At 37.5% G+C, this 15,752-nt stretch overlaps 1 protein-coding gene across 1 annotated transcript; it reads right to left on the reverse strand.

Moving 5' to 3' along the window:
• Positions 1-5,260: 5,260 nt before the first annotated feature.
• Positions 5,261-13,858, reverse strand: LOC103981069 (proteasome subunit alpha type-3). Its single transcript, XM_009397661.3, has 10 exons — positions 13,624-13,858; positions 13,475-13,514; positions 13,303-13,386; positions 11,189-11,262; positions 10,934-11,020; positions 10,731-10,815; positions 10,395-10,441; positions 10,146-10,211; positions 8,328-8,418; positions 5,261-5,604 (listed from the first exon to the last, which is right to left on the reverse strand). The coding sequence occupies exons 1-10, from the start codon at positions 13,725-13,727 to the stop codon at positions 5,533-5,535; spliced, it is 750 nt and encodes a 249-aa protein (XP_009395936.2). The 5' UTR covers positions 13,728-13,858; the 3' UTR covers positions 5,261-5,532.
• Between the last annotated feature and the right edge of the window lie 1,894 nt (positions 13,859-15,752).

A 15,752-nucleotide genomic window follows, 5' to 3' on the forward strand; every position in this document is an offset into this window, starting at 1 on the left:
AGACCAAAACTGTGAAGTCAACATTTCATCTAAAACTATGAACTGACCAAAACTGGCCAAATGGGTCGCACATCCTTGTGCTTGAAGTTGCCGCATACCAGAAGACATCCGTGTGGTGACTGAATTTGGTGCAAGTAAATGTTGACTCACCTGTAGTACTGCAAAACCAAATAATACATGTTACAATTATGATCCGATTGCTCTCACAGGATATAATTTGATCTGTAATGTCAAATGATGACTTCGAAGCAGAGAAGACAAACAGCCTGTGCACAAGAGAAAAATAGTGACAAATGATGTTCATTTACTATAAGACGATACTATCGGATTCTTATGACACTCCTCCGTGACATATCAGTCATTATACGATTGCTATTACCATAACTAAATCTCGGTGAATGGATAATCTTGGATGAAGTATGGTCTTCACATTCCATTGGGTCCATGCAAAATCTATTTTTAGAGCAAAAAAGACCACAGAAGCACCCTAGCAAGTATTAGGAACAATTATGGAATTTTTTATGAATCAGTAATAAAATCAGCAATATACAGGTATAATACAATGGTAAATTGGTAATACACAATTTTGATTTCAGACTGATTTCAAGCAACAGGAAATACCTATTTCAGCACAATTTCTTTATGAGCTTCAAATGAGAGCATCACATTCCATGCAAGCGCTGCAATGTCTGCAGCTAGAACCTGGGAAGAAGCAAATTTAAAATAAACAAAGAAAGTGAAAGAAAATTACATATTCATGGGAATAAAAAAGTGCTATGTCACATTTAATAAGTTCCAGTTAACACTGGATTTATAGAATTGTCAAGTTAATGGAAGATATTTATCCTAATATAGTGACACGCGAACTCAAAAGTGGATTTATTGGCTGCTTTAGACAAGTCACAACTTCTTTCAGGTGTTTAAGAATTACGTAGCCGAGAGAGGGATTTATCACACCTGAAACTTTTGAGGAACAAACTGGAAGTTAAGGAACTGAAATGGTATCCACAATTGCCAGTTAGCTAGCACTACTGAAAACCACTCCTACAAACATCATACTCATAAAGGCACGGGAAAGTGTATGATTTAAAATTATACATTTTCTTCTAGCATGGGAAAAATAAATCCTCACCTGTTCAAGCTTATGATTTATTTGATATGGCCTTCCCTCTAAGGCAACAACTGAACTAAGGAAAACTCCTAAGAAGATGGGGGAGAAAATCAACCGTACTAGAGTGATGGTGCCACATTAAGAACAGAGCATAAGTGAAGGTGTCAAAAAGCAAGACAAAAAGGATTATCATAAACTTAATAGAACTTATCAAGATGAAATATAAAATGCACATAACAAAAGGTGTAAGAACGCACTAATATTGCAGGAAGGTTCGATGCAAGTTTAACGGATCTCATATAAATATACAAAAAATATATATCTGGTCAAGCAGAAGCCGTAAAAATGCACCCGATGCTCCAGGAAAAGTCAACAATTTACTCAGATACAAGTACCTGCATTCAATTAGTGAAATGAATGGCATAAATCAGATAATTAACTGCATAAAAGGGCATAACCATGTTAAAAAAATTGCAACAAATTATAGCAACTTCATGCACACTCCTTTGCTGACAGAAATAGAGGGCAGACTTATCCTGGGATTCACCCATACCAACCAAACACTTGGCGAAGCAACTCCCAAGGATTTAAACATAAAACCTCATCCAGAGGAAGAGCACAGATCATTAAGTAAACAATATGACAGAGAAATGCATAAATTTTATGTCATTACCAAAAATGCAATGTGGGACACACTAATGAAAGTCCGAGGAATGTGAACACAAATGTCCGCCTCAAATCCAACTTTGACACTTGATCAATCAAAAGCTGGCAAAATACAACAATTGATATTAAGTATAGAAGCAAGAGAAATGCAGTAATATTCAGTCAGAATTCATTAGAGCTCTCATAAACAAACCTAAAAGAAATAATAAAAAAAGATTGAAGCATCGGTAAGCATTTTCATGTCTCTTTGGACACTATCACTATGCGTCTGATTTTATATGATTCTTTGTCTGATTTGTCTGGTTATTAACTTAATAAATAGTTTTCTTCTTCTTTTTCTTCAATTCCTGCTTCCTTTTATTCCTCTTCCTCTTTCTCTTCTTCTTTCTCTTAGTCTTTGCCTTCCTCTTTTTCATCCAGTTACTATTTTAAAAAAATGAATAACAGAGAGTTCCTTTAGATGTTTCCTTGTTCTCTAGATCTGTCTTAACTGAATTACAGATCAACCAATCTATCGAGTACTACATTCTGCTGCCAGTCTACCCTACCAGGACTCAGAAAGAGAGAGAGAGAGAAAGAAAGAGGAGGGTGTTGTGTTGGAGCAGAGGTGGATGATAAGTTCCACCTTAAGTTTGCTCTAGGAGGCACTGATGCAGGCATAGACCTTAAGCACAGTTACTCAAGTTTTTTGCCTCCTCCTGGCCCTCTATCTCCTACGCCTTCTCCAAGTTCAAACATATCAAGTTTGTTGCAGCTGACCACCCAGTTATTAACGGCTTTCAAATTCTCACCCAGTCTAGCTCCACAAATCGTTTGCTCATTCAAAACATGTTTATCTTATATACATGCTTCTTCTTGAACTCAGCTGAAAAAGTGTTTGACTAGAGTCAGGCAAGACGGCCTCCCTGTTGTTTGTTTTAAAACACAAACCATAACAAATGAACAAGAGTTGTTATCAGAAGACAATCTCAAGAACAGTTCTTAAGGATTGGTTCCTGAAGACAAATCCAAACAAAGCCTTAACCTTCATTTTTGGACTTAGTCGATTGCTTGAAAAAATATTGTTTATAAAAAACATTGCTCTGGATCAAAGATTTCTCAATATGAGTCTGAATAAAGTAATATTATTCTGAAAACATGTCAAAAGTATTTTGCTGCAATGTCTGTCATTATGTCTTTGTCTAAGAACATGTTCAATATTTTTAAAATTCATGAAGTTTCAAGTTATGGTTGATGACCTACCTCTCAAGTTCTCTATGTAAGTATTATAAGAAACATCACTAATTCTGGTGAAAAGTCGGCCAAACAAAGACAAAATAAAGTAATGCATCGTGCTTGAGAGTGTGTCTCATCCACATTTTCATCAAGATCTATAAGTCTAGCACATCTGAACCAGAAAAAAATAGTTGAAAGTCGAAGCTACCAGAGTGACCAACAGATGACAAAAGGAACCTGGCATATCAAAGCTTTAGTAATCACTGGGTGCTTATCAAGTGCCATCAAGTACCTGAACGAAGTAATAGAAATTTGTTAATATTTTCTCCATCTAGTGAAAGAAGGTTCAGGAATCTAACACTACAACTCATATAGCTTCAAATTAAATCTTCTAACAAAGAACAGACTCGATCATGAACTCATCAGAGAACTGTCAGGACTTACATGCCAACTCACTGACCAAAATATAGTTAGAACATTTCTCCTTGGCAGACTTTGATTGGGTTTTAGCCATGAGCCAACAAGGATAAACTTCCAATATCTTGACTGATAGTATCACCATGTTCACAGTGGTGAATAGTGCATTATCAGTGGTGTGGTTAAGACATCTCAGATGCATCCAAAGGTCGGCCTAGTGGTTCGGAAACATCTAAAAGAACACAGGGAAGATAAATTGAAGAGAAAAGGCCAGCTAAAAGAAATTCACATATGAGCTTCTCCATTCAAAGGTGAGAATTTGACAATGGAAAAGCATCGCTAAATATCCTCCACTCTACAATTCTGACCATGATCCGCAATGTGCCTAGGTTAGTGGAAATTGCTGTATCCTCACCACAGTCTCCTTCCTATCCATTCAACAAGAATTTGGCTTCCTCCCGAGTCTGCCACTAAAAGGCGTCCTGATTAATGTAATACATTGAGAATTCATCAAAATTACTTGATATTTCCAAGAAAAAAAAAATTACTCATTTTTGTTTTCTTCTTCATGGGCATTATTTCGAAACCGAAGGCTGAATAAAATACATAAACACGTGATGAGACTAAGCAATGTTGCAACAATCTAAACAAGATCAAAGTGCTCCAAAACAAGATTTTTAAAGACCATAAAGAACCCTAACTTCCTTACCATGACAAGAAGAACCTATAATTCCCATCATCGTTCTCATGCCCACCTCCATCGTAGGAGCCCCCATCGCCCCGCCCACCGTACCCACCATCACGGCAAACGGAGCTATCAGAACCATCGTCCGAAGCGGCTTGATACCGCGCACGGAATCGAGACCCTTTGGCCCAAATCCGGACGAAAACCAACCCGTACGACCGAACCCAACAGGAGAGAAGGGAATGAGGGAGTGGCAGAAGAATCGGGCGCCGGGAAGACTCTTCCGACCCAGATGGCAAGAGAGCCGATCCAAGCTGTGGAATTGGGCGACGGGGTTGGGAGGAGGAGGGAGAGATCGGCCGGCAAGGGGAGATTGAGGGAGAATTGCCGCCATTTTGCGCCGCGATGGAGCATAATCCCACGCTAGAGTTTTACTACCACATTTAACTGACGTGGAACGGTAGCTTGTGTTGATGAGGCTCCACGTCCGATGGGACAATTGGAATAGCAACGATCAAATTAGCAATTTAAACCCTAAAAACAAAGTTTTTTTCCAGCAACTTAGATTATTATTATTATTCCGGGCTAAAGGCCATGGTGTTAACGATGCAAGGAGACATAAGATAATATAAGAAAATATTTACGAAAAGCAATAAAAAAGATTTGAATGCTCCTACTTTGTCTAATAATATTATTATTATAATTAAAGCTCAAGAAATATTAATACAGCTTACCCCAAACAGTTGGAACATTAGTTAGTTATATTTATTCTTTTGATATGTATCATGCAGATATGTTTGACAATTATGCAATCAGCAAATTATCACACTTCCAACGTCTCTCTCTCTCTCTCCCCTATCATCTATCACTTTGAGGCCATTTTGAGTTCAATAGTATTAGACAGTTGGTTGTTCCACAAATCGAAGTGATTGTTGTTGGATCACAATACATCCTCACTTGATCATGGTTGCCAAAGCCTGTTGGATTTCAACAATACAATAACTTCTAAAAGCTTTTCTGCAAGCACTTTCAGCTTCTCAGTCAGCAAACTGACGGCTACAAAGAAAAATGCTGGTCTTGGGAATGATTTGTAGACAGTGTTTCATATTTAGCAGATCCTTTGTGCATGAAGTGTTTTCCCTAAAATATTTCAGAGGATCAAGAAATAATCAACCAAAGGGCTTTTGTGTCCGAACATCTACATTTGTGGAGGCAAGGATGAACTACGTAGAAAATGACCAACTACAGTAGAATCAACAATTCTAAAGTGACGTTACATAAAATTCATGCAAAGTTTAACAGCCACGGTCCAAATGATCCAGAAGGGAATTGAGATTTTTTTTGTCACCAATTCCTGATCAACCCTAATGTCTGACAAATATGATGAGGCAGATCATCCGAGTGCAAACTGTAGATATTAAGCATGTTCTTAGTGTCCCTAATCTGCATCCATCTCCTCCAGTGCAGCTTTTGCAGCTGCCTTGGCTGCCTCCAAGAGATCATCTGGAACCTGTGATGGGAAAAATAATTTGTACAACTTGTTAAATGATAAAGATTCACCAATGTCTAATATCTTGTGTCAATTAAAGAAGGGAAGATAACAGTAATCTCTTAAAATTTGTAATCGATTCTGCTGCATGTGGCACTTCTCATGTAATAAAAGTATCATGGGAAAAAATATAATAACGAGGGGAAGAAAAAGAAACTGCAAGGATATGACAGCTTAAAAGTTGTCTACTAGTAAAAAAGAACCGGAAACTGCAAATAAGAACTTTTTTTTTTAGAACTGCAATCGGAGATTTTCTCAGGCTATTTGGTGTCCACACCATTGGATTGTTCAAAGAACACCACAAGTTGGATTTTCAATATTTTTCTGAATAAATGCAAACAAGGATTTTCACAAAGTAGGAAATCGACTATAAGATCAAGTACAAAGAAGGAACCCTGAATTATATTAGTTTAAGATAACATGAAAAGAAGATGGTTCAGTACACAGGATTCTCATTTATACAAGTCTTAGCTAGGCTTAACACTTTTAACTTATGTCTTCTGGTTTCTAAATGCAGAGCAGCTATGTTCATAACCCAAACACCAGTTCCTAGGTCCTCAAGACACCCACTTGATGTAACATGACTAAGGCAGAATTTGTGGTTGTACACAAGAAATGTCAAACAAAGACTGAAATACCAGAATTCAGGATTTTTTTTTTACGGAATATAAATGATAGCAACCGACCAATAAACCCAACCTGGAGTCAGGAAAGAAATTTGGATAAGATAGAAATGAAAATGCAATCTACAATAGGGAATTATTGTTACTGAAGAAATTATTATAATGATATTACCTGGATCAACTTTGCTGGTAGTACCATAATTCATGTTTTTTTAGACAACACAAATAAATTGTTGAATCTCAGATTTTGATGATGAAACCAATTGATAGTATTTATGATTTAATCTGCGTTTTGAGTGACGCAGGATGCTTCGATCAAGGAGAGACAATTAAAGTAGGAAGAATTATGTTGGGACAGAGGAAAACATGTCAGAAGATTGGACGTTAGGCCGGAGGATCGGGCGACGTATCGAGAGAGGCTTCGGGCCATGGATTCGAGCATCGGGCCAAGAATAGCGGATATTGCGCGAAGGATATCGCGGTTGCAGAGGTCAACTGGCCAATTGGGCAATAGGCCGCAAGAGAGGACGATGCGTCGAGGAATCGGACGAAGCGTCGAAGGACCAATGAGATGCCGGACAACATAATTCATGCTTAGTAATAATTGTCTAGATCGAAGTATGTTTTTATGTGTACAAGATTAACTACGATAGCAAGGCATAAAGCAAAATAAAGTCCCGGAGTCAAGAACGCGATTTCGTTGGGAGTTCGAGAGTTCGTCGAAAGTCCGAACGTTCGTCGGAAGTTCTGCCAGAACCAACCGAGAAGTCCAAGAGCTTGCTAAAGAAGCTCGTCGGAACTCGCCAAGAAGATCGTCGTGAAGTCCAGGAGCTTGCCGAGAGTCTGCCGGAACATTACCGAGAGATCGTCGGAAGCTCGTTAGAAGAAACCAGACTTATTTTGCTTAGAATATGTCTTAAGAATCGTAGTTAGCACATAATTAGAGTATGATTTGGGAGGTAATCACATTAACTCTGTTAGGGACCAATTGGGCCCGAAGATAGGCTGGTTTAGGCTAGATTCAAGGCCCAACCAGGATGCTGAAAGCCTAGCTGGCGGTGGCACCGCCTGGGAAACAACACCCCAGGAATTCTGGGCGGTGGTACCGCCGGCAGTGAATGCTGCCAACGGTGGTACCGCCCCTGTCAGGTGGTGGTACCGCCCAGTGACGGGCCAACGACGATAGTACCGCCCAGTAACGATGGTGGTACCGCCCGTACCCAGGAAACCTGGGATAAGACCTTTTTAGGCTCCAAGTTTGAATCAACTTGAAGCCTATAAATACCCCTCTATCCCTAGTTAACTAATACAAGCACAGAGAGTTTAAAAGTGAGAAAACGCTGTAGAAATCACTTGAGAAATCCCCTCCTCTAGCTTAAACTTAGAATTCTGTTTAGAGAGGAGTGTGTGCTTGTAAATGTTGTCTCCTAAACCTATAAAAAGAAGAAGAGGGGTGTAAGGAGGTTGATCTTTGCCTATTGAAGGAAGATCGATAGTGGATACCGATGGCCTCGACGAAAGAGGAATCGGTGGAGTGGATGTAGGTCACGACGATCAAACCACTATAAAAATCTGGTTTGCCTTTCTTTTGTGCAATTTATCTTATTGCAAACCTCCTTACTTTGCCTTTACTACGCTTACACTCGCATACGCTTTCAAGTTTCCGAAATCGGTTTTATCGTACGAAAGAGATCTTCTTAAACCAACGTTTTTACCGTTGCACTAATTCACACACCCCCCCACCCTCCCACTTCTTAGTGTCGACTTGTTCCTAACATAAATGATAGTGAAAGATCCATGTAACATATTTCTTACCATAAATATGCCCCCCTTATTATAACAAACACTTGATAACCTAATCCTAGGAATCCACGTAGTAAAAAAAAAAAGAAATAGGGAGTTGTGCTAGATTCGATTATTAAGCCAATAATGAAATAAAGGAGTATTTACCTTCACATTTAAGAAACTTTGTGAAAAATTAATGATACCAAAAAGCATAAATTGAATGACAAATATTCCTGTTTATCGGCTGTATTGAGTGGTCCAAGTAACAAGAATAACCTTCTGATGTTGGCGGTTTGATTCATCACAGACCCAGCTCATTTCTAACTCGAATGCTTTGTCCTTTGCCTCATCATGCACTCCATAAATTCTGCATGCCACAAGGAAAAAAAATTTCAAATGCCAAGTTGTAAAAGTCCCAAAGATGAACTTGCATGCCACAAGGAAAAAATATTTCAAATGCCAAGTTATAAAGTCCCAAAGATGAACTTTTATGAATAAACCAAATAGACAAAAAAAAGACTTTGAAACCCTTGTCTTTTAAAACATGAAGCTGCAAAATTCTGAATATGCAGGACTAGCCTCCTTGGAAACTGATAAACTGTGTGAAATGTATCTGGGATCTGACGAAGCTCTTTAATGCCTATAAATTTTGTCATGTGTTCCCTGAGGAGAACCAAAGTGCCAATCGGTTGGCACATTTTGCTCGGACACCTAAATCCTCCCATAGGTGGAGGAATGATTGGCCTGAGGAATTAGGCAAATTTTTGTGCTCTGAGGAGCATGGTGTAAATTGTTTTAGAGTTTTAAAGTAATAGATTTTTTTTTTTGGGGAAAAAAAAAGATCCAGTGATCATAGAACTTTTCTTTCTCCTCACAGTCTGAAGCATCAGAGATGGCTAAGGTGTTAAAAAAACCAGAAACATTATATGTGCCAGCTGAATAACCAAAAGAGTATTCAAATCTTCCACAATATTTAGCAAGATCTCTTTTGAATTAGAAACAAAGCATATGAAAAACAAAAATGATTAATGGGAAGGACTCAAAAGTTTTCCATCTTTCCTTAGAAACACTACATACTCATAGAGACTGAAAAACAGTCCTAATGATCTCAAATATTCTATATGTCTAACAAAAGTTTCATTCCCATATGTAACCTTTAAAATAAGATCCTAAGAAATGCAAGCAAATAAACAGAACAAAATCCTATGAAGTACAACCAATAATCAGAGTGCAACTTATAATCAGGATAGTGCAGCGAACAATAATGCCCAAACAAGTGCTTTTTTCCACAGTCCAAACATATACTTCAATTGTGAAACCCTAGTTTAATTCCACACTGGATTTGAGAGTGCAGCGAGTTGGTTATAGGGCTAGACAAGACTACCACTATCATTAACTTGTGTTTAAGCTTATTGGGGCAATGGTTTCGACCTATCAAAAGTCAATTATCCCATCAAACTGGATTATAACAAATGTTATCAGAGCAGTCTTAGCATTGGCAATGGTGAGCTAGAGGCACATTTTACCATGGATACATCATCAAGCAAAGCCTTACATGAACCATACTATCATTATGTTCGGTCTTGTCGAGAACTTCAACCCTAAAATGGAGAAGACTATAGCACCCTAATTAAATCCCACATTGGATGTGAGAGAATAATTGAGTTGTCTTTTGGAGGCAGATAAATTTACCACTACGAAGTTGGACTTCAACATTTTGACATAGTAGCTCAAGCCTATTTAGGTTAATGGCATAGTTATCCAACAATATCAGGTACCAATCAAGATGGACTATTAATAATTAAACGAGTGAATGATGACCTAGTGAGCAAGCAAACTTGTAAAGGATGAATACACACCATAGACATTTATGGACAAATATAATTTGACAATACAATGCAACATATACTATAAACTTAAACCCCATGAAATGAGATGTTTTATTATGCTCAATTAGTTGGATATGCCCCCAGGTAGGCCCAATTTTAACTACCAATATAAGCATTACCACAACTAAATCTCTACTACCAAAGGAGAACATAAATAAATAGGATAATTTATATAATAATAAAATAGAAAAAATGGAGAACTTACATCTTGGCAACTTCAATAATTCCTTCCCTGCAGGTCATTTCAGACAGCTTCAGCTTCTCAATCTCCCTGTGTAACAACTAAAAATGTCCAGTGAAAAATACAGAAAAGCAGGACAGTTAATGAAAGCTGAGTGACCACAGTAATCATGAGAAAGTTTTTGCAGTTTCAGTTGATGAAGATAGGATCTTCGTCAAATGAGTTGCAAGTCAGAAAACCAATGAAACATATACATGCATTTGTCTTACTTACGTCTTGGCAGCCTGTCTTCCCTTTCCAATTGCAGCACCAAAGTACCTCTAAATGATCAACATTCAACAAGCATAAATTTTCGATACTCGAGAAAACTTGAAAATGGCAGCAACAGTAACATGCCACTCAACCTTTTAAACAGTACTGCTAAAAATCAGGGAACACATACATGCACATTCTCAAAAGTAGACAACCACAATTACATCTCATAGAAACTTCACCGAAGCATCCATTATTCTACTTGTAATAGGAAACAATAGGATTCACATGAGGCTGCTAAAAAAGAACTTTGTCACTTATTCTAATAAATTTTCTTGTACAACTTTGAGAACTCACATATGATATACCAGAGGGTTCAATCGTGTATAGCTGAGGTCCATCTCTGTCATAACCACCAAGAATAATCCCACAGCCGAAAGGCCTGCAACAATAAATAATTCTTTTTGTTTGAGTTGAAACAAGAAAAGGGACAAAGCATTTCCGACTTACACATCTACCCCCCTAAATAAGTAGTACCAATGCAGACACTGCAATAATACCTGAGCCACCAGTAGAGCGTACAAAGATGAACATAACTGGCAACACGATCTGCAAGTTCCTTGACAGGTATGGGATCACCATATACTCTACACATGATATAATCACATATTAGCAAGTCACAGATGGTCATTCAGGAAAGGAATGGAGGGCAAGAAACAGAGCTGGCAGCTTCAACCACATTTAAGAGAATCCAAAACATTATTGCTTGCAGAAGCTTATAACTACACATATCTTCAAGGTTAGATATTACTGACCTCTCGTAACTGGTTGCTTCAGACTTGGCTCGTGCAACAATTTGTCTGCCATCAGCTGCTAATCCAGCTACAGCCTAAATTTCATAAGACTTTGAATTAAGAAACGAAATTTCACGATGAATATCACCATATACAAAGACAGAAATTTCATAAGTTATATTTGTTAGCAAATGGTGTAGATTAAATAAACATAATAATTAGAAAAAATTCTACAGATAACCCTATAAAGAACTTACTTTCAAATTTACACATTGGAAACCGAAAATAGAAATTATATTCCCTATGAAGAATGGATACTAAAGGGGATGCCAATATGATAGAATACCAATACCATATAAGTATATATGACCAGTAAATATTTTATATATGTTTACTGTATATGAAAAATATGACAATTATTGATAGTGTTAAAATAGGTAATTACATTCGACGATCCATGATAAATAATAACTAACGTGCAATCATAACCTATTAATCATGAATAATATTATTTTTCAGTAACATAGAAAACCAAAAATGTGGAGAAAAATAACAATAACTTATGACACATAATGTAAGTTCATATTACTAGTTTAATTAATAATTGGCCCTTCATACAAAAATACATAAACAACCTATCTAATCATTTATCCATATCTAAAATTAAGAAAATATTCGAGTAAAACAAAGTTCTCCTAAGAAACATCCATGAAGTATCCCTAAGTATCCAATTCTTTTAGTATATAGAATTGGATGCTTCTCTCTAACAAGTACCATACTGGAGGCATACTTGATCTGGATACAACATGCAATTTGTTTAAAATATCTATTACCCATAGCATTTCACACTAGAAAGACACAAACTATTAAATTCGTTCACACCATAATAGGAATGTATTTTGAGGGATATCATATATATTTAACTTTTTCAATATGTAAGGATAATATGAAATTTCCATCATTACTGGGAATAAGTTGGCCATATTTATGATGAGTTTCTTTAAAACTCAATAAATAGACAAGTTACTTCATTTAATTTTATAATGTTCACTTCTATGTCATCTACGGAAATGACCTTTATATTCAGAATATTTAGAAATAAGACTACATACATAAACACTCACCGCATTGGTGAGAGCCTCAAACATCGGGCATGCCTTTTTTTTTGTTTGCTTTTGTTTCATCAGTACTTTGTAGAAACATCAATATATAGGCACATACTCTCACATATTTGGAATCCAAGAGCAAATAGAGAAACTTTGACCCAATATTCAGTACTATATTAGAATCTATACACAAAAATGTGTCTCCTACTATGACAAATTTCTTGCAACCAGTAGAAAATGTGATGCAAACTTTGCATCGCTTTTATTTTTCAGATCAAATGGCTTCCCCACGAGATACAATATTTTAAGATCAATAAAAAAAAGGTGTATTTAAAAACAGTGCAATAAAATTTTAAAATCATGTTGCCTGATAAGGCGTTCTGATGGCAATATGAATATGGTGTTTTACACATCAAATTATTTATAAACAAAGCTGCACATATCAGAGCTCATATTACAAATAGAGGGGCGGTCATGGATGTAAATTGGTGACATTAGACATCAGTAAAACTGTACAAGTATCCTTGTTTCCCTGACTTATGTGAGCAAGTACTTCGCAAGGGCCACCAAGAATGTGCCTCCAACATGTCATGTGTTATAACAGTTTCTCCTCATTTGAACAGACTATTTTGTAAAACTACCTATAGGAGATTTAGTTTCACAAATTAGCAAGAAATAGTATCTTTCTCACGCAAAATGATGCTTAATTTAATTTGGAAAATTGCAGTCCAATCTTACACAATAAAGAAAACTATTCCCTTCATTTACCCATGGAGTTACATGACCCACACAGTTCAACTACAATATTCCCATCTAAATCCCATGGCTTATAAACAATCCAACTGTCCTAGCCATACCAATCTAATGTAACTACTGCGATGCTAGAAAAACACATTAGTCGTACTAGTAAAACTATAGCTACCTAAAGACACAGCAAAAACAAAGAACAAATTTGAACCCAAAAAAGGAAAAATAGACTGAGATATCCACACTATAATAACCATAATTTATCAATGAATGTATGCTTACCATGCCAGAATGACGGTGAACAGCATGGATCCTCCGGTTAGATCCTGCTAACATCATCTTCGACGAGATCAACTTCTCCACTCCCTAATTACCACCCAACAGGAACCCTCAACTACCAACACAAAAACAAAAAAAAAAGAAGGACGCGAAACCCAGTTCTCAAAGCTCATACCATCACGATCCCATCTTTGCATTTGATCCCGATAACAGTTCTGCAATGCCCAAAGAAAAGCAGGGCCCGAAATAGAACCCAGGCTTTAGTTCAAGCAGGTACCGAAAACGATCCAAGAAATAGAGATCATCGCTCTCAAATAAAGGTACCCGCTGTTGTCGACGGCTTTGGCGGCGTACTCGATCTGGAAGACTCTCCCGTCAGGTGAGAAGGTGGTGACGGAGAGATCGTAGCCCGTGCCGATGCTGCTCATCGTGCTTCGCTTCTTCCTTCAGTGGTTAGGTCTTCGGCCCGAATCGGATCGAATCGCGTCGGCAGAGAGACCGAGCGAGAAACGGCGAAGGGTCTTGGTTCTATGATAAAGCGGCGTTGGGAACGATAGGTTGCTTACGCCTCAAGGGAGGGTGTTAATGGGTCCGTAACCCGAAACCCGATCCGTAATTTCCCATATCGGTCAGATTCGTTAACATTATCGGATCGAGTATGGATCGTGGATCTACACACCATAATGTGCATAGATCTGGATATCGACCTTCACGAATTCGGATTAGAATCGTAGGTATATCCAACCCGAATGATTGAGTATAGCTAATTTCTGCTTTTTCTTTTCGGTGGACGAACAATGAAGTTTTAAATGATTTAAGTATGTCACATGAAAATGAAGATTTGTGGTAACAGATCTAATTTTCTCAGTTTAGTGACATGCATTGCGATTTAAATGCATATAAACATAGTTTCATAAAATCATAATCTAAATTCTAAATAATTGCATCGACAATCAGAATGAATCCGTTCCAAGTATTTAGAGAAATGAAAAATAGAATTGAAAAGGGAAAATGAACGAAACTGATGGCAAAACCAGACTGGCAATAATAACAAGAGTAAATGGAAGATTTGATCACCATAATCCAAGTAAATACTGTAACTATTGGTTAAAATTAAGCACGATGGACATTTACAATTCTTTGTGATGTCCTTCGGATGGAGGAATGAGCATAATTTCTCAAGCACAATGATTTAGTGAAAACAAAGTAAATAAGAGGAAAATAGCACACTTGAGAGGTAAAGAAGAAAAAGAACAAACCAGGAGTTGGTTGAGAACCACCATAGATCACATAGGCCAGCCATTGCAGAATGATGTTATTGGTGGCTTGGGTTTAAGTTGGGTATCATTGGAATCATACAGAAGAATTCAAGTGTAAGATCTGGTCCTTTTATCGAAGAGGATGAATCATCTGAATTAAGAGAAAGACGGCACAAACCAGCCTTCTTTAATCAGAAGAATCTTATCGTACAAATCTCTCCATAAGCTTCAGTGAGAAACATGTGATGAGCGACACAGAAGAAGATTTGGAAAATGGCAGAAACCAGGTGACGGTCCTTCAGAAAAATCGGGAACCCTGGTTTCTAAATCAAACAGTCAGTTTCAACTGGAGGTGAAAACTCAAACATCTGATTGCCGAAATCAGTAGGTGATGAGATATCCTAATCTGCATCTACTAGTTGTCTTGCAGTTCTCCGATTCTCAAGACCGGAACTATGTCCTGCAGACAAATCCTGAAGTAGAAATTTTGGCATTCCATGAAACTAAACCATGCAAATGGAAGGTTGCGAGAAGAACATGTAGAGTTCCAATATCACCCCAGTTGGCATCCCCAAGCTTGTTCCAGATCCGATCAATAGTAGGACTTTGGCATGTTTTTTTCCCCATTTGGCTGCATACTCGTGGATATTGTGCAACTAACTTATTAATATCACCTTCAATGTTTACTACTGCACCATATTGTGAATCAACAAGAAGCACAAATACAAAGTTGGAATTACAGAGAACAGTTGCTGATTTGCTGAGGCTTCTGGCTAACAAAATGGCAGACTGGTGATCATTTTGCACTGAAATTCCAACATCGGACCTCAGCAAAGCTAATTCAATAATCTGGTCCCATTTCCCATGGAAGTGCCTTACTATTTCTCAGCAAAATGGCAGTTGCAAAAATGCCTTCAAATTGCCTCTTGAAATAGCCTTTTCAGCAGAATAAAATTTTGAACTTGCGCTACGTATAGAGGCTGCCGAAAAAGGCACAGGTTCATCATGACCCCAAAAGTTCTCCTATAATCCCTTCACACTAGTGTGTAGAAAATCTTCAATAGCGAGATGAGCAGTTGCTTCAAAAGAAACAGGTGTTGATGCATAAAGAGCATTAGGCATCCATATCAACTGCTGAAAAGGAACACCTTCCATTGCATAATCAATATTCTGAAGTTCTGTAAGTTCAAAAGA

The sequence above is a fragment of the Musa acuminata genome, chromosome BXJ1-4, assembly GCF_036884655.1.
Source record: "Musa acuminata AAA Group cultivar baxijiao chromosome BXJ1-4, Cavendish_Baxijiao_AAA, whole genome shotgun sequence".
Classification (NCBI taxonomy): Eukaryota; Viridiplantae; Streptophyta; class Magnoliopsida; order Zingiberales; family Musaceae; genus Musa; species Musa acuminata.